This window comes from Lepidochelys kempii, chromosome 1, assembly GCF_965140265.1.
Source record: "Lepidochelys kempii isolate rLepKem1 chromosome 1, rLepKem1.hap2, whole genome shotgun sequence".
Lineage (NCBI taxonomy): Eukaryota > Metazoa > Chordata > Testudines > Cheloniidae > Lepidochelys > Lepidochelys kempii.
Genome location: NC_133256.1, coordinates 308,530,091 through 308,553,166, shown reverse-complemented (window position 1 = coordinate 308,553,166; position 23,076 = coordinate 308,530,091). Strand labels below are relative to the sequence as shown.

General features: G+C 37.9%; 1 protein-coding gene across 23 annotated transcripts in view; it reads left to right on the top strand.

Moving 5' to 3' along the window:
• CADPS2 (calcium dependent secretion activator 2) overlaps positions 1 to 23,076 on the top strand; it is a 585,486-nt gene that overhangs the window by 515,992 nt on the left and 46,418 nt on the right. For 12 of the 23 annotated variants that reach the window (XM_073328216.1, XM_073328226.1, XM_073328214.1 and 9 more), the window contains 4 exons: positions 5,619 to 5,774; positions 10,496 to 10,643; positions 11,742 to 11,756; positions 19,383 to 19,457. In XM_073328216.1, coding sequence (XP_073184317.1) covers positions 5,619 to 5,774; positions 10,496 to 10,643; positions 11,742 to 11,756; positions 19,383 to 19,457 — 394 coding nt within the window. Of the gene's footprint in view, positions 1 to 5,618; positions 5,775 to 10,495; positions 10,644 to 11,741; positions 11,757 to 15,849; positions 16,325 to 19,382; positions 19,458 to 23,076 lie in introns of those variants that run through there. The other 11 variants (XM_073328209.1, XM_073328208.1, XM_073328223.1 and 8 more) reach the window with 3 other exon arrangements.

Here is a 23,076-nt window from a genome sequence, read left to right as displayed (position 1 = left end):
GTTTGTTTTTACAAGCAGATGTCTAAATCCATTATCACACATGAAGTTCTGTGTTTGTGATAAGAATTACGTAGCCAAGTGTATTGAGTAATGTGTCTACAGACTTTTGGCACTTGTTCATTAGCTGTAATGGGATTTGTTCTTTCTGGCTCCCCTAAGGAATTGTCAACCTTTTTCTTCCCCATCCTTAGGCTTTTACACCCTTTGTTTTGACTGTAACACTGCAAGTTTGCACCTACATACTTTTGCCTTTATAAATCATTATTCCAGCTTTGAATCACAACTCAGTGGTGTTTTGCCCTTCAAAACTCTTCCGACCTGCTTATTCCTGTCCTTTGAAGGTTACTGTCTTAAACAGTGTCCTCCACACTTTACACTTTCTTGAGACTTAATGTTCTTAACTGTGGTCTTCTAACAATCTGCACTTATAGCACTTCTGCCCCGTAAAAATGAATTTTAATTTGCATTTTACATATGTGGACATGAGTTGGAGGTTTTTACACACAGATGTTTTCCCCTGGGAAAATATATATAGTAGGTTCCCCAAATTACTGATATTAAGGACTGGTTGTATTATAGGCAGGGCTGCCAAACACTTTGTATTATAAGACTCTGTCTTTAGTTACTTATAACTTTGCCACCTGTAACTGACTGGGTTGAAATTTTCCATGTTGGTTGTCTGCATCAGGCTAAGTTTCTTCAGAAAATTTCAGCCAAAAGGGTTCAGCCATTCTGAGAATGGAGGAAGGGGCAGATACGTTGTTTTGCCTATGTTAAAAAATATTCTGATGATCTTTTCTTCAAGCAGTTGTAGTACCTTAAGACTTTAGAGCAGGAACTTGTAATTTGGCAGGGGGTGGCCTTAGTGTGAGGGGTGTGCCTTTTGCCATCCCCATGGAAACTCACCCAAATTTAGTCACGTTGTAAGCCTTTACCCAGAAATCCTAATTCTGGCATTTCCTAAGCTTAATAATGTCCTCTTAATGTAATTTATCTGTTTGTTTATTTATAATTTTGCATAATCTTTGTAATAAAAATGAGTGAGAGAGGGAGTGTTATTAAAGATGTACAAGTGCCATAGGGCCAATTCTATCATCGGCTGCACCGGCGTGTAACTATTTGAAGAGGATATAAAGGAGAGTCCTCCTGTTTGTAATATCTCAGGGTAGCTGCCACAATGATGCACAAGAGTGCTCAGCAAAGGATGAATAACATGCCAACTCTCACATCCAGTTCGCCAGGGCAGCATTCAGCTAGTACATGTGCTGCCATCCCCAAGTGCTTGTAGGCAGTGGCTAGAGTGCCGCTTCTGCTGAAAGGAACAGTAACAAACAGCCCACCAGGCATTGTACAAGCTCACTGAGACATCTTGCTTAGCAGCTTCAGTATGCTTCCAGGGCTGTCTGCACAGCTGCCTGCCAGCCAGCCACTGTCCCTTCTACCCCGGTAGCATTGTTCTTTGTAAGGGCATGAGTTAATTTAGAATATTCAGTTTCAAGATAAGTGACTCAGATCGTGTTTGAGAGAGAGCAGATTACAGTGAATAATATGTTCTTCACTGTGGCCTCTGTATGTGTATTCCCACTTGTGGGGCATACCCACCCGCATCTGGTGCCATGGCACATTCTAGTAAAATAGCATCTGCTGGGACATCGTCTGGGGTGTGAAGTCCTTTTTGTATGCCTTTCAGAAACCAGTGATTGATGTTATCTTTCTAATCCATTGATGGCTGATATGGAAATGAAATTCCATTCAAAACCGCTGCATTCAAAATTGTAGATGGCAGGCATTCAGTGGAATTCAGATCACATTTTTGGATTAATTCCTTTAAAGTTATTGCAAAAGCTGGCCATTTTAGCCATTTTTATAGTTAATTGTTTTCAGTGGCTGGAGATTTCGTTATACAATGAGGAGTTAAAACACATCAGAAACTATGATTTAACTGAGTTATTTTTAAATATTTTCGAAGAATGTCAAGTCATCTATCTAGTTGACCATAGCCTTTTTGTTTTATGAAGTGACAAGAAATGGTTTCATATTCTAGCATACATTGCTAACATCCAAGTCCCGGTCATAAAGCTGTTGTTCCCAATTCAGCAAAGCACTGAAGCACATGTTTAAGTCCAGCCCTTTCAACAAAGCAGTTAAGCACTTGCCAAATGCTTAGCTGAATAAGGATGGGTTTAAGCATGTAGTTCGGTTAAGCATGTGCTTAAGTGCTTTGCTGAAGTGGGGTTATTGATATTGAAATTATTTTCCTCTCTGTGACTAATAATTTACACTTACTTTTTTGAGCATTACCATAAAACTTTGTATACAGGCCATGTTAAATCACTGTAGCTGTTCTGTTGCTATTTCCATTGACAAGTTATTTTTTCTCTTTAATGTGTGTCTAGGAACACTAAATGTGTACTCTTCTCTGTCTTTACACTGTCACAAGAACATCATTACTGTGTTTTCAGTTGTTTTTGCTGGTTCTATAATTTAATGGTACATTTGGGGCATTGCATGTTAAGGTTAGGGAGATATTAAGAGAGTAAAGTGCTGTGTGTAGTAGTCAGTATTTTGCTTGATTGGTCCCATGAGAAGTTAACTCAGAGGACACCTTGGCTAGACGTGCAGAACACTGTGAATTATCGTCAGATTCAGCAAAGGAAAACATGCTGAAAGGTTGAGAGGGCTGGGACGGTGTGTTTGGGGGAGGGGAGGTAGAAGCTTTTAATTAACCAGAATGGGAGTTTTTCTTACAATCTACTTGTTAATTAAAATTCGTTACTCTAAACCTAATTTTTATTTCCTTTCCGTTTTGAATCTTTACTCTTTTACAAGTTTTGAGCCTAGCTTTTAAGTTGGATTTATGGCTTGTTTTGATTATACCAGTGTTCCATTTATAAATTATTTTCTCTGTTACATACGTAATAGATGTTCCACAGTCACTGTAATCATCACCACTGGCAGAAGCAGCTACAACCCCATGGAGTTAGGGCCACTTCTTACGCTAGCAATGAATTTGACTCTCAGTATGTGAGTCATTGTTTTGTGGAGTTTTTCCTATGTACAGTGCTCAGTCAATTCACTGCTTAATAACAATTAATTCTTTTCTCCTACACCAAGATATGCCTGGTGCAGGAAAAGGGAGGAACCTCAAGGAGCTGGTTACAGTTCCTTGAATCTCAATCTGCTCCAGCAGTATTAGATCCCAGTGTACAAAGTGCAAATCAATTTAAGAATGTTCTTGACTTTAAGCAGGTATGTACTGATTTACTGGACCAAGTGCTTTACTGGATTAAGATCAGAGTGCAGAATCATGCCCAAATAAAGTATATACCATTGTACAAATAATCTTAGTCTGTCAGTGTAAAATCATAATCCTCCAGAGTAATTTACTGTAATAGTTAATAATAATGAAATGACAGATGTGTGGTTTTGGAATACACTATTTCTTTCTGTTGTCACAGCTCCTTTTATGTCAGTAGTATACAATATTAGTCTATATCTTTAAGAAAAATGGTTCTGAATGTCGTTGTGCAATATATAACTAAATAATAAATAAGAATGGTGGTTCAGAAGCATATAAAAAACAAGAAATGTTTATTACGGAGCTTCTCTCAAATTTCAAGAACCAGTGGCTATTATTATAATTATTATAATTGTAAAACCTTATTTGGCTATGTAATGAAACCAGTTTAAGTGGACACCAGGGAGCGAACGTGCATAAGAATACATTGACAATATTTGAGAGCACATGATTCCTCCTGAGTCTTAGAGGATTCCATTTAGTTTGGAGTCCTGTTAAGCAGAAATATGATTTAAAGAGAACAAAATTAAAATGCATAAAATCCCTGCAGATCAAATAGAGAGAAGTGATTATCACATTTGGTAAATAAATGTGCTTTACTTTCAGATAGGCACTCTCATCAAAGTCAATATACATTGAGACTTTGTACGAAAATATGTTAGTGTATTTATGCGCACACCCGCATCTTGTTTTTTAGTTAGTACACTCTCTCCACATCTTTCTCATCCATACCAGTTGACTATCTTATTTTGTGATCTAAGTTTGTATATAATGTAACATATATAAGGACAAACTCACTACCAGGGAATATGGGAGATATCTGATAACCATGTAGAGTTATTTCATTCGTCTGTAAGGAAGAATCCTACCCTAGCAGGACGGTGGACTCTTGTTTTTCTTATATTAAAAAACTATTGCCACTGTGTAAATAAGGGCTTTATGTTCAGTGCAAGGGAAGGGTCTTTGCCTCAAAATGCTTGCAATCTAAACAGGCAACATACACACAGAAGATGGGGTTGAGGATGGAACCTAGTCAGCCCAACAGGTCTTTGGTCTCCTGAGATCTTGTTGTTCTGTTTCAAGGGTGTAACAGGGAGGTATAACTAAGAGTTACTGAATGTTATTAAGCAGGAACATGTAGGCAGAATATCATGAGTCTCCCTAATGGTGAAATCTACTAAACTGTGGACTGTCAGTGTAAGGAACGTGGGGAAGCATCAATACTTGAGTCATTTAAAAATGGAGAAGACAGAGCCACTAGCAAATTACTGTAGGTAACAATCCAACTTCATTAGGTAGATATTTTAGGCCTTTTCCATCTCTAATTTTTTTGGCCCTGATCCCTCTCAGTCCTGAGTGCACTCAACTCCCATTGACTCATTCAGTGGGAGTTGAAGGCATGCAACCCCTTCATGATTATGGCCTTTTGTTATGAGAATATAGGAAGGAAAATGGCAATACTTATAAATTAAAATGCTGAGTCAAGGCTGCTATACTAAATTTTTGTCACTTTTGCTCCTGAAGTATGTTGAAATCTGTTACTTGGAATGTTAATGTGGATAGCATTATGACTCTCAGTATAGCAGTTCAGGCTTTGGAGCATAGGCACATTATTAGCACACTTGGAGGAGTTCATTCCGGCTGAATATTGTAATGGTATCACAGTAATTAATGATGAGCAGATGTATATATTAAAACCTATGAGTTGGTCAGGAGGGAGAGTTTTAAAATTGTGGCAACCGCAAATGACATAGAGACATTTTCTTCTTTTGTTCTGCTCATGTTAAGTTTATTAACATTAATGTGAGTTCTGTTTTTCCTTGCTTTGGAGATCTTCTGTACTACTTCCCTCAGTGGGAGTTAATCTGCATGTGTCAAGAGAGTATCTGTCTGTGTGTGGCTCTTCTACTACACTACACTTCTTCAGTACTATGGGAGGTCTACCCACCCGTGCTGTGAGAGCAAGCAAATATATGTGCAAAGTGTTCACTGTCGTTAAAAAGTTCTTTCTTAAATAAAACTCCTTCTGCCCATATTTTTCTTCTCTTCTCTTGAATTTGGGTTGCTTCACTTCCCTCTCCCACCTCCATGATACCAGGGTTGAACTCATGTACTTGTTTCACCCCTTAGGGAAGTCATATTAAATCAAAAGGACAGGACTTTCACAACCACTCTAATGCTCTTGGAACAACACCCAACTGTGTTGTGGGAGCTACGTGTGAGAAGTGAACTGGAAGGAGGGGAGGACTCTACTTCTGCAAGTTATTCTGTGTGTTTTTTTCATATGTCCTATAAATTTATCTTCTGTTTTTCTTAATAGCAATGGTTCAGCTACATCAGAAGATCTTTTCTGGAAACTTGATGCACTGCAGATGTTTGTTTTCGATCTGCACTGGCCAGAACCAGAATTTGCCCATCATTTAGAGCAGAGACTTAAACTTATGGCCAGTGATATGATAGAAGCCTGCGTCAAAAGGTACAGTTATATTTTGAAATTGTCTGTTAAAAGTTGTAACACATTTGGACATGAACATCCATGAAATGTTAATGAGAACATCTAGATGTGTGGTATCCATGTAGAATCCTACTGCAAAGATCCTAGCCCATCGCTTTGACCATGTCATTCTTTTCTTTGCATCACTCACCGACTCCCTCTTCTCTATCGCATCAAACATAAGCTGCTTGCCTTCACTTTTAAGGTCCTCAACGTCCTGTTCCTATCTTACCTATTGTCTGTCATTCACTATTGAGATGTTAAATCCCACCTCCATTTGGTCCATGATACCAGTCTCTGTCACCCACTTCTTTGATTTTCATACAAGTACCCTTATGCTTTCTCCCATATTACCTGTCATGCTTGGGAGGCGTTCCCCACAAAGCCACCTCATTAACCTCCTTTAAAACCCTGCTTTTCCATGATTCCTACAGAAAGCTTGACAATGATGTGCTAAGACCGCTGTCTATCGCACTGACCAAATTGCCTCATTGGTTCATTGTACCCACCCCAAACCCCATCTGTCTGTCTGTATCCATCTGGTGTCTCTTGTTTTATACTTAGATTGTAAGGTCTTTGGGCCAGGGCCAGGCTTTTTGTTCTGTGGAGTTTTTTTTACAGCGCTGAGCACAATGGGGTCCTGATCTATGGGTGGGACTCTAAGCGTTATGATAAAACAAATAATAAACAATAGGGCTATTTTGGGAGCCTGCAAAGACCACAGATCCCACTTTTGATCCTGAAGCATAAAGCTATTATAAGATGGGTGCTTTTTATTTTTTAAAGTGAGTTTCTGGCCCTATTCCTTTCAAAGGTAGGTTTGAACATGTAAACATAAATTAATGTAAACCGATCACTGGGATGAAAGTTTGTCACATGGATTTTTACTGAACAGTACAGGTTATTCACGACTTATCAATAATCATACCACCCAGGATTAGCCTTTGGGATTCATGAAACCCATATTCAGATATTCTTCAATTTTGGGGGTGACCCTATACCAATTTAAAACTGGGGGGGGCCTGTGCCACCTGGGATACTGCTAATAGCACTTGGTCAGCTACAGTCTCTCTTGGCTCCCTGTTGGCTACTTGAATGTCTCTTCTGATGAGTAGTTAGTGGGTCTCTAGGCTCAAGGAAGGGTGGCTACAAAGTATAAAAGGCAGTATTGTTTTGTAGACTACTACGCACAGATCTGAGAGCAAGAGACTTCTGCATTCCAGTCTTGGCTCTGACATTGACTCTGTGGCTTTCATCAAACAATGTAACCTCTTCGCCTCAGTATCCCCATATGTAGAATTGGGATAATAATACTGAAATGCATCACCCGGGGGTTATAATGACTAAGTAGCCACTGTTTGTAAAACACAATTATATAAGTGCTGAAATTCACTAGTATGTACACAGATCCCTCACAGATCTGGGTTGTAGTTTGAGACTGTCCTAATAAATTATCTTGCTGACCTTCCTCTGAATTGAATCCTAAGGCTCTCACTCTGCGTAGCGGCAAGATCATAGTGGTTTGGTATATATGTTAATGGAAGAAGGTTTGAGAAATACTTTTTGAAGGCCACCCAAAAGTCCTAAAAAATCATCTGCATATTATCAAAGTCAAGTGAGGTGCCAAATGCTGTATTGATAGCAGATTGTACTGAGATGTACACTTCAAAATGATAGAACAGTGCAAGTACATTTCAAACTTGCTAAAGGATCTACAGAATATGGTTTCAGGCATCTTAAAGATATATCACAATATCCTTGCTGCTAAATATAAGCATAAGCTAAATGTTGTTTATACATTTTATATAACTCCTAAAAATATAACTGATAAATTATGATAAATGTTATCTAGATATATCTAACTAGAGCTAGGTTGAAAAACAAAAATCTAATTTCATTAAAAAAGTAAAATGTCAAAGTTGTTTTAATTTTGATGTATTTGAAAAGGACCCATTTTTGATTTTATAAAAATTTGACATGATATTTTTAATATTTCTTTAAAGATCAACAATAACATTATCAAAATGGTTGTTGACATTTTTGTTTGTTGAAACAATATGAAAAAAACAATTATTAAAAAAACAATTTTTCTGCAAACAAAACAATTTGATAACCATTTTTCTGGTGTTTTTTAAAAAAAATTGTAAAAAAAAAAGCCTGAATGATTATGAAAAACAATTTTTTGACAAGGTAGATCAACAATCAATTGAAAAATACTGAACAGCTCTTAGTGCTGATCATAGTGGTTGAGATTTCAAAAGCCTAAACTTTTCCTGTACAATAGTTTGCACAAATTGGTATTTAGAGTGGCAAATAAACAATCACTAACTCAGGTACCTATTTCTGTGTTCATTTGCTGATTTCTCAGACAGAAATATGGGGGTTCACATGTGAAATGAGCCCAGATGCAAATTTTGTGGCTGCAACTTGAAAACCCACATTTGAAAAGAAACCTTTTTTATGGCCAATTTTTAAGTCTGTGTTACTGCCTTCAAAGTGATAGGAAGATTTAAAACCATATGTCTAGTCTTGTTTGACAAGAAGGAACCTGAGATAAGTGGCCTAAAAGCAAATTGTTTCACTTATCACTCCTTCCGTATCTAACTAAAAATCAACTCTTAGAAGATTTGCATTCAAAAATTATTGGTAGAAGAGAAATCTTTTGACACTGTAAATGAATGAATTACATCTGTGGTCCTGAAAACATGTTCCACCACAAAGTGCAGGTGGTTCAAGATTATTGACTGCCAATGTGAAATTGTGGCTTGCTGGTTAAAGAGCATGGAACTTACAGAATGCCTAATAAGCTACTATGGGTAGAAAATACTTCAAGCTCTAGTGTCATTGGAGAAAATTAGCAAAGCTGCTTATCACCTCAAATTTACCACTTATCCAAATATGAAGGCTTATCCTCTGTACTGCTTCATCATGGTGGCAGAACAATATCCACAATCTTCAACTATTGTATTTCTACTTGGAAACCTAAAACCATTCCAAGTGATTTCAAGCATGCAGTTATTATTTTTATAAAAAGAAGAACAGATCATAGTGTGGAACTTCCTGAAGGTCCACTCTTTCATCTGTTTGTGGTAAAGCTCCATCAAAAGTCCTTCCCAATCATCTCTTACATACAACTGTATTCCTACCCAAGAGTCAGTGTGTTTTCTTCATTGGTCAGTGTACCAGGGAAATTACTTTTACTCACTGCTGACTCCAACAAATGTCATGAGATCAATATCAGCTGCTTCACAAGGCTTTTATGGACTCAGCCAGGTGACCCGTTATATAAAAGAGGCATATTCTGAACAATCCCACAAAAAACACTATCATATGAATGAATTTGTCATCATCTGTTTATTCCAACAACATATATCTGGAATGCTATCTGTAAGCAAGTTGGGCCTAGTATGTTCAGAACTTTAAAGAAAAGCATTTTTATAGCAAATCGGAACTGGATCAGGTAATAGTAGCGAAGTACTGGTGCACTGCTGTCATTACAAGTGGTCTCTGTTAGGACGCAAGCTGCCACATGATGAATCAGCTACAGCTTTTGAGTTGGCTTTTCACTTCGGCGTCAGGTACTGTAGAGCTTGTTGCAATAGGCAAATCTGAAAATGTCAAAGGCCTGATTATGAGATCTAGACTTATTTTTTATCAAATCAGGAAGACTGATGGCTTCCAGGTGCATTGGGTTAATAAGATTCTCAGAAACAACTCATATGGCTAAGTCTTTAACATGAAAATTGCTGTCCTTCGGTAAATTCATCTCCAATGGAGTAGGAACTTTATTCAGTAGCCCTCTGTGTGCCCACCATAGGGCACATTCTAATTCAGCTATGTAAAGTTTCACCTCAGCATGAGTTTCCATGTGCAAGACACCCGTAAATGGTCCCAAAACAGCAATAACATTGCAGCTGACACATGAGAAATCTTGTCACTCTCTCAAATCAAATGGAGAATCATATGAGGAAAGTTTTTTGGGGAGAGATGAATTGAAACTTTTAGGCTGATTTATACAAACTGTTATAATGATTATAAGAATTATATTTCTCTAGTAGCGTAGATGTTTGATTTAGCCGTCATTTTACATTTGTATAAAATAGGCCTGATTCTGATCTCACAATAAATTTTCTCTGATGTAACTCTACTGACTGCAGTGATTTTGCTCTGGATTTACACCAGCATGAGACGAGAGCCAGATCTTTGTGTATCTATCTTTGTTTTAATATGAAAGGAAATAATTTAACTCACTTTTTTCTTTATTAAAGATTGGGTTTTTTTAATTAAAGCTGTAAGAGCATTTTTGAGTCATATGTATCAGAAGTGGTATCCTAACATGACAGATTAGCTGTTACGTTTTAATGCAGAAGATCCAAATATTTCTTTGAGCTTTATATTTTTACTGCTTGAAACTTGTTCACAGATAATGGATTAGGAAGCATATTGTTAAATGTATTATGTTTTTGCCTACCAGTCATTATTTAGCTAAATCAAAGCAGAATTTTGAGATTACTTTCGTGTTCTACTGAACAGATGAATATTTTACTCCACTTCTTGTAGTATTGTGTTCCTACATGCTTCCACCTGGTGCTCACAGACTTAATTTTTAAATTAACACATTTAGTGAGATTTTTGCTTTTACATGTCAGTTGTCTGGAATTATGACAAACTTTCATGTTGTGAATTCATGTTTAAATAAATAGAACAAGAATTGCATTTGAACTCAAGCTGCAAAAGACAAACAAATCAATGGACTTGCGTATTCCTGCCTCCGTGTGTACGATGTTTAACGTTTTAGTTGATGCCAAAAAGCAAACTGCTAAACTCTGCATTCTGGATGGTGGGCAAGAGGTAGGTGGAATTGTGTACGTTTAGATTAATCAGGGGTGTCTAGCACTGTGGACTGTCTTTACTAGATTGATTAAAATAGCTTTGTTTTTTATTCGTGTATTTTGTCTTCTGAAATGTGTCACATAGTTTTAATTTTGTTTATATAAGTATCTGAGTATCACTGAGGGTGCAAACTGTCCCCCATTATTCCATCCAAATGGACAGAGGAAAGTCCATAATTTTTCTGTGTTCAGGGAGACACCAGGAGGGATTTTGCACTATCCATCCCAGAGCTTCTCCTGAGTTGCATCTAAAAACCAACCTTGTTTATGACAGCATCTTAATAGCACAACTGAGCCAAAGCATCATTCTTTATAGTAACCTGTTCATCTGATTAGATTTATATTTAATTGGTTCTTTTAATGCTCTGGCTGGCGTTTGCACCTACATGTGCACAAGAAAAATGTTAACTAGAGGAGAGAATCATTGAGTACAATTGTTAACCTTTAACTTTTGCTCTTCCAGAACCTGTGTAGAGGCCATTGTTTGGGTGCTGTACAAATGGGGCTGTAGAGAGAGATTCTATGACGGGGCAATGGCCATGCTTTTTGAGTGGATGTATATCCATACTTGGCTACTCCCCCATCCCTTTGTACATAGAATACTCCCACTCTTGTCCGGAATAATCTGTGCAGTGGTGAGGGGGCAATAGTGGTCTCTAGGCCATCCGGAATACTGATGCACAATTAATACTGCTTTTGCACTGTTGATGTACATGGGTGCGGGTGGGGGTGTAATTTTGTTTGTTTGGGTTTTCGTGGGGGAGGGAAACCAATTGTCAGAATTTGACACCAACAATTATTCCTGCCTTGTGCAGAAATATATATATATAATCACACCATTGTTACAGGCAGTTTTATTTTTATTTTATTCATTTCTGTTGATTGCCCTTTTCTGTTGTCTTGGTGGGCATGCTTGCTCCTCATTTCCTTAGCTCATCTATTTAAGTTAGCATTTTAGCCATAATTAATTTTGCATTTTAATGAAATGTTCATCATTTTCCTGTTCTTCCCCCTGTTATCTGCTTTTTCTACTTTGATTTTCCATGATTTGATCCAGTTTGCTGGTCAGTGGGTAAGTGCCTTTCATTTTAGAAACTACTTGTTCTTTGTGAATTGTCTATATTCAATGCTTGTTATAAACTAGCTATTACTGTTCCTGCTCATTCAGCAACATGGGCTGGAGGGACTTCCTCTGCTGTTTGAACTTGTTAGGCAGTGATCAGTCACCATCACCAAATTTCTTCTCACCCCATCCAGCTGAAATCTCTCTTCAGGCTGGTTCCAGAAATTTCTTCTGTTTATCTTCTGCCCTGCTACAGGCAGATGCCTTCAGATCCTCCTGGAGCAGAACACACAAGAATGGGCAGGAAGTACTCTGAGCATGGCTGTGCAGTGGTACTGTGACTTGTTCTTGGTGCCACAGTTGTTATGTCTCTCTTGGCAGCCAGTATCTAGCAAAGTGCCCCAGGGGTCAGTCCCGGGGCCGGTTTTCTTCAACATTTTTATTAATGATCTGGATGATGGGATGAACTGCACCCTCAGCAAGTTCGCAGATGACACTAAGCTAGGGGGAGAGGTAGATACACTGGAGGGTAGGGATAGGCTCCAGAGTGACCTAGACAAATTGGAGGATTGGGCCAAAAGAAATCTGATGAGGTTCAACAAGGACAAGTGCAGAGTTGTGCACTTAGGAAGGAAGACTCCCATGCACTGCGACAGCCTGGGGCCCGACTGGCTAAGCAGCAGTTCTGCAGAAAAGGACCTGGAGATTACAGTGGACGAGAAGCTGAATATGAGTCAGGAGTGTGCCCTTGTTGCAAAGAAGGCCAACAGCATATTGGGCTGTATTAGTAGGAGCAGATCGAGGGAAGTGATTATTCCCCTCCATTCAGCACTGGTGAGGCCACATCTGGAGTATTGTGTCCTGTTTTGGTCCCCCCACTACAGAAGGGATGTGGACGAGAGAGAGTCCAGCGGAGGGCAACGAAAATGATTAGGGGGCTGGGGCACGGGATTTACAAGGAGAGGCTGAGGGAACTGGGCTTATTCAGTCTGCAGAAGAGAAGAGTGAGGGGGGATTTGATAGCAGCCTTAACTACCTGAAGGTGGGTTCCAAAGAGGATGGAACTAGGCTGTTCTCAGTGGCAGATGACAGAACAAGAAGCAATGGTCTCAAGTTGAAGTGGGGGAGGTCTAGTTTGGATATTAGGAAACACTATTTCACTAGGAGGGTGGTGAAGCACTGGAATGGGTTACCTAGGGAGGTGGTGGAATCTCCATCCTTAGAGATTTTTAAGGCCCAGCTTGACAAAGCCCTGGCTGGGATGATTTAGTTGGAGTTGGTCCTACTTTGAGCAGGGGATTGGACTAGATGACCTCTCGAGGTCTCTTCCAACCCTATCATTCTATGATTCTTGCTCCCTTTCAAGACTGACTGAGTCGGACAGCTTTGGAATCTCCCTCACCTCTCAGGGGAGGCAGAAGAGCACGTCAACACAAGACCAATAGCATCAGAGCCAACCCCAGAGACTCCAGCACCGCTTCACCTCAGCCCATAGTAGTGAGTCCACCTCTACCCCTACTTGTTTTTCAGGCAATGTCCTGAGAATAGGCTTCCCACTTCCTCCTCAGGGAAGGCAGCACTTCCATGAAGGCCTTTCACATAGAAGGTAAACAGCCCCACTATCTCGATCCATTCCATTCCACTTCCCTTCTCAGGGCAGGAACACTTAAAGAGGGCCTCCTGCATTGCCAGCCAAATACTCTCAAAGCCATCAGAGCTTCAGTCCTTGCCAAAGGGCTCTTCAGAAATCTTCCTGTGCCGCTCCCATGTGGCACTGCAGTCTCTAGAGCTCCAGTCTCCCTTCATCATCCCCTCTCAGCAGCAGCATAGGGAACTATCTCAGGTTCTTACTCTGAAAGCATGAGACTTCCTTCATAGGGCCTAATCACATCAGCCACACTATCAGAGGCTCGTTCACCTGCACATCCACCAATGTGATATATGCCATCATGTGCCAGCAATGCCCCTCTGCCATGTACATTGGTCAAAGTGGACAGTCTCTACGTAAAAGAATAAATGGACACAAATCAGATGTCAAGAATTATAACATTCAAAAACAAGTCGGAGAACACTTCAATCTCTTTGGTCACTCGATTACAGACCTAAAAGTGGCAATTCTTCAACAAAAAAACTTCAAAAACAGACTCCAACGAGAGACTCCTGAATTGGAATTAATTTGCAAACTGGATACAATTAACTTAGGCTTGAATAAAGATTGGGAGTGGACGGGTCATTACACAAAGTAAAACTATTTCGCCATGTTTATTCCCTCCCCCTCCCTCAGCTGTTCCTCAGACGTTCTTGTCAACTGCTGGAAATGGCCCACCTTGATTATCACTACAAAAGTTTTTTTTTCTCTCCTGCTGGTAATAGCTCACCTTACTGATCACTCTCCTTACAGTGTGTATGGTAACACCCATTGTTTCATGTTCTCTATGTATATAAATCTCCCCACTGTATTTTCCTCTGAATGCATCCAATGAAGTGAGCTGTAGCTCACGAAAGCGTATGTTCAAATAAATTTGTTAGTCTCTAAGTGCCACAAGTCCTCTTTTTCTCATTACCCTGTCATTCTTGTAAAGGACTGAAGGCAGACATTCTTCTTCAACTATTCCTTAAACTGGGAAAACTGAATAGTGGAGTGTATTGAGGCTAATGCTTCTTAATATATTTATTAATGGTGGGCAGCAAGTTCGGATGAACTTCGTCAATGACTCCATGGTAATTTTGATTAGTACAATCCAAAAAGGATTCTGATTAACTCGAGAAGGATTAAAACACTTCATGTGGCTTGGCAGTAAAAGACCAGAGGAAATGTAATATAAATACACACTGGCAATAGTAGTTTAAACTCATAAAGTGGTGGGATATTGATTTCCAAGAACCTCCAAGGAAAAAGACTTGGGATTCACCGGTGATAACAATAAAAATATTAGTCCAACGTGCTTCAACAGTTTAATAAAAACCAAATAGGATACTTGGGTGCACCTAAATGGAACAGAAAATAATACAGAGTATAATATAATATTGAACAAGATGTGGTCAGGTATAGCTTCAAAATGTAAACTCATCATCACAAGAATTGGAAAAGAATTCCTCTCTTTTCCAAATGCAGTAATGCACAGGTGGCCAAGTGCAGTATGAGTATATTTTAGGGCTGTCGATTAATCACAGTTAACTCATATGATTTAAAAAAAATTAATCATGATTTTAAAAAAATCACGATTAATGACCCTGTTAAACGGTAGAATACCAATTGAAATTTATTAAATATTTTGGGATGTTTTTCTACATTTTCAAATATATTGATTTCTATTACAACCCAGAATACAAAGTTTACAGTGCTTACTTTATATTATTATTTTTATTACCAATATTTGCACTGTAGAAACGATAAAAAAAAGTATTTTTCAATTCACTTCATACAAGTACGGTAGTGCAATCTCTTTATCGTGAAACTGTAACTTACAAATGTAAATTTTTTTTGTTACATAACTCCACTCAAAAACAAAACAGTGTAAAACTTTAGACTCTACAAGTCCATTCAGTCCTACTTCTTGTTCAGCTAACTGCTAAGACAGACAAGTTTGTTTACACTTACAGGAGATAATGCTGCCCGCTTCTTATTTACAATGTCACCTGAAAGTGAGAACAGGCATCTGCACAGCACTGTTGTAGCCAGTGTGCAAGGTATTTACATGCCAGATATGCTAAACATAAGTATGCCCCTTCATGCTTCGACCACCATTCCAGAGGACATGCTTCCATGCTGATGATGCTCATTAAAAAAAAAATTGTTAATTAAATTTGTGACTGAACTCCTTGGGGGAGAATTGTACATCTCCTGTTCTGTTTTACCTGCATTCTGCCATATAGTTCATGTTATAGCAGTCTCGGATGATGACTCAGCACATGTTCTTCGTTTTAAGAACACTTTCACAGCAGATTTGACAAAATGCAAAGAAGGTACCAATGTGAGATTTCTAAAAATAGCTATAGCACTTGACCCAAGGTTTAAGAATCGGAAGTGCTATCCATAATCTGAGAGGGACAAGGTCTGGTGTATGCTTTCAGAACTCTTAAAAGCTCTTTTCTGATGCAGAAACTACAGAATCCGAACCACCAAAAAAGAAAATCAACCTTTTGCAGGTGGCATCTGACTCCGATGATGAAAATGAATATGCGTCGGTTGGCACTGCTTTGGATGGTTATCAAGCAGAACCTGTCATCAGCTTCTACGCATGTCCTGTGGAATGGTGGTTGAAGCATGAAGCATGAAAGGTTGAAGCATGAAGGGACACATCTTTAGCACATCTGGCACGTAAATATCTTGCAACACTGGCTACAACAGTGCCATGCGAACGCCTGTTCTCACTTTCAGGTGACATTGTAAACAAGAAGCGTGCAGCATTATCTCCTGCAAATTGTAACCAAACTTGTTTGTCTGAGCAATTGGCTGGACAAGAAGTAGGAGTGAGTGCACTTGTAGGCTCTAAAGTTTTACATTGTTTTATTTTTGAATGCAGTTATTTTTTGTACATAATTCTATATTTGTAAGTTCAACTATTATGATAAAGAGTGTGCACTACAGGACTTGTATTAGGTGAATTGAAAAATACTGTTTTGTTTTTTACAGTGCAAATATTTGTAATAAAAATAAATATAAAGTGAGCACTTTGTATTCTGTGGTGTAATTGAAATCAATATCTTTGAAAATGTAGAAAACATCCAAAAATATTTCAGTAAATGGTATTCTATTATTGTTTAACAGTGAGATTAATCTCCCTATTAACTGTGATTAATTTTTTTAATCGAGCAATTAATCACAATTTTTTTTATCACTTGACAGCCCTAGTATTTTTGTCTTCCTCCCCAGCATGAGGTTATTATCACTGTTAGAGTCAGCCACACCTGAAGGACCAGTGGTCTGGTCCAGAAAGGGAAATCTTATATGTTCTTAGCTCATGGTAAGTTCACCACTGCTGAAAATAGTCTCCCCATTGACACTCTATAGACCTCCTTTGGCTGCAGCTGATCACATTTTTTGAGAAGAAAATATCCCAGAGCCATTGGGATGCCACATTCTGCAATGTCTCCTTCAGGGATCTCAGGAATGATGCTAGGAGATTTTCTTCATAGAATATCAGGGTTGGAAGGGACCTCAGAAGGTCATCTAGACCAACCCCATTGCTCAAAGCAGGACCAATTCCTCTCCCCCCCCCCCCGTTTTTTGGCCCCAAATCCCTAAATGGCACCCTCAAGGGCTGAACTCACAACCCTGGGTTTAGCAGGCTAATGCTCAAACCACTGAGCTATCACTCCCCCAGTGCTCAATTTAGTTCAGTTCTGTAAATTGCTTTGTCTACCCTCCCAGCCCCTAAATGAACAATACATCAGCCAAGGAAGAATTTTAAAATGACTAAAGGTGTGTTATTTTTCTGACTTTCAATTCCTTCATCTATTCAGAGAGAATCATTTATACTATCCATTGGTCTCACAAGGGCGAGTTTAGAGAGGTGGAGGCCAAACGTTGCCATAAATATCTCTTCTAGATAATTTCAGAAACTGGACTGTTGGGCAAGGATCATGCATGCAGCATTGCCAACACTCACAGTTTTATTACAAGTTTATAGTGTTTGATGTTTCTCTTGAAGCTCCAGCTTCAAATGATTACATGAGAACCCCAGCTTTAAAAAAACAAAAAAAGTTTATAGCCCTCATGGTTGCAGAGAAAAACTTGAAAACATTAACCTTAAAAGTTCCAAACCAGGAAGCAAATAAAATAATCCCAGTTTTTATTAAAAAATATCTCATTCTCTGAAAATCTTGTATCATGATTTTTGAACATTTGGGGTTGCCTGAACTCCCTTCTCTCAACTCATTCCTATGAGAGTTACTTTAGCCTGCAATAGATTAACTCCCAATTCCTGCAAAATCATAGGTAATCAGGATAGCGGTGGGACAGGAGAATGGAGGGAAATGAAAATATAAGGATTTGGGGCATTAGAAGTGGAGGTAATTTGCATGAACTTTTGGGTAACTCTGCAACTGTCAGCGGTGGCACTAAAGTTGAGGCGATATGGGGTGACATCTGTGAGAAATCAATTTTTGGATACTTCTGCTGGAGAGGCAGGATCCACTGTCTGCTGGGATTGCATAACAACAAAAGACACAGATTATTTTGGCTGAATTGGGCCCTTAAAGTGTCAACAAAATTTTATGCTGTTCAAAAAATTAATAATTTCCCCCTTGGATGTAGGACAAAGGCCAGCAACTTGTCCATACTGCAGCCACAGAAAGCTTCTCTGTGTATTTGCATTAGGTTCATTCACTCTTCAGAGTGAATGAGGTGTGCATTGAGATCTTCATGAGCTATATATTCAATTATATGCATTTTAAAGGGAGAATTTTTTTAAAAATATTGATTCAACATGCAATAAAAAGTACTTGGGGCATTGAGAAGTTACATAACATACACCTATGCTACTTTAATTCGAATGCAGATACTGTAAGTATTTATTGTTTGGAAAATCATTTCCTGAGCATATTAAGCAGATCCAATTTAATGTTTTGATTTGTATGGAAACTTTGAGACAGAAGAAAAATGGCCTTCAAAAACTTACATCTTAGAAAACTATTCATCCGGCAGCTGCTACGCTAGGCTAATATTTATGTTGACCTCAGTACTTTTACTCCAAGCATTATGTTATTAGCTGTTCCAAGTAGCCTTGAATTATCAAGATAGGGTTAGTCTTTACAAGTCACATTTTCTGTGAAGTGGCTATTGAGGACAATCTTTGCTGTCAGATAAATGTTTTTAAAGGAAGAATTACTATTTAAATTGATGTCCCTTCACAGCAGAATAGAAGTTCTAGCTCCTGTTAATTTCAGGATGGAGCTCTGTAGTATTATCCAAAGAAAGCATAAAAGTCTTTCAGGTTTATTTTAAATAGCACCTACTTAAAAACATCTTTTTCCGTGAAAAAGCAGGAAAAAAAGCTTTGAAGAATGAGGACTGTTTTATTATGCCTTCTGTGGACTATTAATTTGTTACCATCTATTCAGCTTTGTTGATGAAATTTTAATTTTGTCCTTGCTTGAGCGTAATGTAAGGTTTGTATAAACTGCAGCTCACTAAGCTGACAAAAAGGCCCTTTTAGGATGAACAATTGGGAGCTCATTTTATTTCTAGAGGACATTTAAAATAACTTATGAATGAGAGTTGTCAGACATGAAATGCTGTATTAATTAAATCTTTTTCTAGTCCTTTTGCTTCTCCAGCTATACCAACCCTTTAGAAAAAAAAAATACATGGCCACCTTAATTATAGAGGAGAAGACAAAAAGTATCCTTCACATTCCTTCGCCTGAATAAGAATAAGAACTCAATTCATCTAAATAATAACCCCATTAGCTGCTTAACTCAACAGTGTACATGGGAAAATTTTCAGCACAAAATGTAAGAAAGTGTTGATTGGGTGGATCGTTTTCAATGTTTTGTTCTTCTGATGTTCAAAATGATAATTTTAAGTGAATCTGATCTGTCAGGGTTAGCAGCTTTGTACCATTTATGACTTATGACAAAAGTGTTGTGTTCGTATACACACTAATGCTTTCTTTGTCTTTTAAAACGCAGCAACAATACCATTCAAAAATAGATGACTTGATTGAAGAAACTGTTAAAGAAATTATTTCACTTCTTGTTTCAAAGGTAAACATATTTCGATTTTGATTTGTTTTAGAATGGCAAACACATTTTAAATCACGGGTTGTCAAAAATGTCCTTAAACAGAATGCATTTCATTCTGTATTTTCTACAATGAGATTGGACAAATATGATTCGTAAATAGCGATCACCCAAGTTATTATGAATGTTACAGAATTTAATTGATTAGACTCTCACCTGGAGAAAGCTTTCTGAGTAGTTTGCTAATCAGAGTAGTTTCTCTTTTGTTTATATTGCAGCTCCTTCATGGCTACTGGCAGCCAGTAGCACCAACACCTTTGAGTATATTAACATTGTATCTCTGAGTATGTTAACATTGTCTTTATTAATTGTGTCTTTATTTCCTTACTTGTTTCATTGAGTACATGAAGAAAACTTTCTGTCCATTTTTAAGTACTATTTAAATCACTTTTCAATTTAGAGATGGGCCACACAAAAAATCTGAATAGCATTTTTGTTTACTTTTTCTTCATCCTAAATACTTAGAGGATGTTTTTAAGTGCAGCAAGATTAAATCATATTTTTATTATTGTGGCACCACTTAGGATCCTAGAGTGCTTCACAAAATACACAGTAGGAGGGGAAAAAAACCCTCAACCACAGACAATTCCAAGAGTAGTAAAGAAAGTAGCAAATAATATTGGGAAAGTATATAGCTTTTAAAATAAATGTTCTCCTGTTTTAAATACAACATCTGTGCACTTTAAACAATTAATGCATTCCAGAGATGTCAGCTTTTCAAGATTAGGATAAAAGATTTATAAGTATGTGGTGCCTTAATTGATTAATGAGGAACCAAGAAAGAATATTATACAGACCTCCATTATGACTTTGTCTTCTCTTGTTCACAACTTCCTGAATTTTTTTCCCTTTTAACCAACATCTCTCATAATTGGGCATAAGCCGATGGACTTTTTTTGGAAATTTGAGCAAAATTTGTTCACCCTTGGCTGGATTATGAGAAGGCACAAAAAATATAATTTTTCTTTTGTAAAGAGATTTAAATATTTTGGATGCATATATAATTTTGAAATGAACTTTACAATTTGAAGCATTACATGCAGTTAGTCCTCACTGAGGACTCATCTCTTCAGTAAATGTATGTATGTAAACAGAGAGAGAAAGAGAACTCCCATAAAAGTAATTCTTCCTTAAATTAAAGTGTATTTAATATTTGAGACTAGGTGGTGGGCATATGGAACAGAGTCAGAAGCTGAGATGGCAATATTTGTTGTGGACATATGGAAGGAGAGTTCTGAGTAACGTAGCCAATCAAAGCAGAAAAATTTGCAAAATCAGTGTTTATTTTAAAGAAAGTGTATTGAGGCTGCAGGCAGCACAACTGGATTCTGGGAGTTGTATTTCTTGGATTATACTTCCATTCTGAAATGAACTGATGGCCAAAAGTCTGCCAAGGAAGTAGTCATTTGAAGCTGATGGGGAAGTGACACCTCTAACGTTGTGTCTACATTAGCCTTTTTGGGGATAACTCCCACTAGGCACTGTCATTGGTGTATCTCCACCAGCAGTAGCAATGATGGGAGCGCTATTTTAGACGGGCTACAGGCGTGTTTACCACTGTATCATTGATGCCCCTGGAAATACATTGGTGGTAGTGCAGCAGAGGGTGATTTCCCATAAAATGTTTAGTGTAGACAAGGTATCAAAGGGTAATGTAGCACCCCAGAGAAGAAGGAAAGAAGACTCTCACACAACCTCCCATTAAAAATTTTCCTGTAACTTCTTACAAGATATTCAAGGCCACTGCCTCAGGCTTCAGCTATAAAGAGAATAAGCTATTGTATAAAAAGACATTTATTATTATAGTTAGCAAATGTGACAAGAGAAATTCTCAAAATCATGGAAAGAGTATTTGGATTTATGTGTAAGAGGAAAATTTGCTTTAGTAAGAAAGTTCGTCCTAAGTTTGAAAGTTAAATATTTAACTACTTTTCATTTTAAAACATTTAATGCGCTAGCATGATATTTATTCCTGGAAACTATGTTTAAAATATTCTAGTATGCAAAGTATTTAAAACATTGTGGAATTTAGAGTTGTTCGTTCCTTTATTTATACTCGTTACAGAAGTTTGAAATAAGATTTTCTTTCCCACAGATTTTGTCTTTTTTTTTGTTGACAAATTACTTACTATTTTGATGGGGCAGAAATTAGCATAGCTGGTTTTCTTTACCAAGAGTTTCTATTTGCATTGCGCCTTCTGATGACAAAACAGAAGCATAACGGATAATATTCCCACAGCTATGAAAATAATGTTAGCTTACAGGAAAGTGAGCTGAGAACAGTGACTATTGATTTTCTCTAGTTTCTCAACAATGCTGAAGTGGTTTAAGGTGCACGCACACGCCCACATCATTAGACATTTGGATCCCAATTTTTAGCTACTCTTTCACTAAACCTAAATCTGTGTACATAAATAGTGTACTTGGGTATGTAATAACCCCACCTACATGAACAAATATCTTATGATGAGGTGGCTGGACACTTATGCTCCTGATCTGATACTAAGGTTGTGGATACTTTGTGTGATTTCAACCTAGCCATCTGGTAGAGGTTCCACCACAGCAACCTCCATTAGGTCACACTTTGATGAGTTTAGCCCATGAACTATAAAAAAAAGCTAAGAATGTAAAATGTAAAAGTTACATTCACAGGACATTAGCAAATAGGTTACGCTGCAAGTTTGACCTTATTTAGGCCCTGATTCAACAAGGTACTTAGGTATGTGCTTAAGTCCATTCTTACATAAAAATGGTTTACATGCAGTTGGTTATTTATTTATTATTTTTATTTATTGTGTTATAGTAGCAAATAGGAGCCCCAGTCATGGACAAGGAGCTGTACAAATATAGAACAAAAAGAGAGTTCCTCCCCTAAAAAGTTTACAATCTAAGTATAAGCCAAGAAATAACAGACAATGTTGGTCAGCAGTGGCCTCAACACACCAGCATCCTAACTGTTAAATGCTTTGCAGAACTGGAGCTGTAAAACCAAAATGAAATAATGATAGAAATATTTAGCACTTACGTAGCATTTTTCATGTTGAAGACATCATAGAAATAATAACTAATCAACCTGTTGCGTTGGAGAGTCTCCACTAATGCACAAGCAACATTTTGGGGCTCACCTACTTGCCTTGCAAAAACCCCTATTTGTGCATGACATAAGTGTATATCACAGGCCAAAAAAGGGACCTGGCATGGGCAGTTAGGGGATCTACTGATTCACTGGTTTTACAGACTCCCTCCAATTAACTTCCTGGAAATGAAAAATGAAAAGGATGCTGATACCTTTTTATTTCAATGAGATTTCATGTAGTAAAGATTAAATTGCTAATTTCACAAACAAGATTTACCATGCTAAAATGTTAAACAAATCACATGAATAATACAGAGCAGTGAAACAAAGCAATCTCAGCGTCTCATCCTGACAACCCCAGAAGACCTGAAAATGCAAAGTATACCCAGAAGTATTTATATAGTCCCTCAGGTCTATGTAGAGAGATCACAGGAAACAGCTAAAGACACAATCACCAGCCTCATAACTAAGCCTTGTATTTAACTTGATTTCTTTGGGATTTCAATG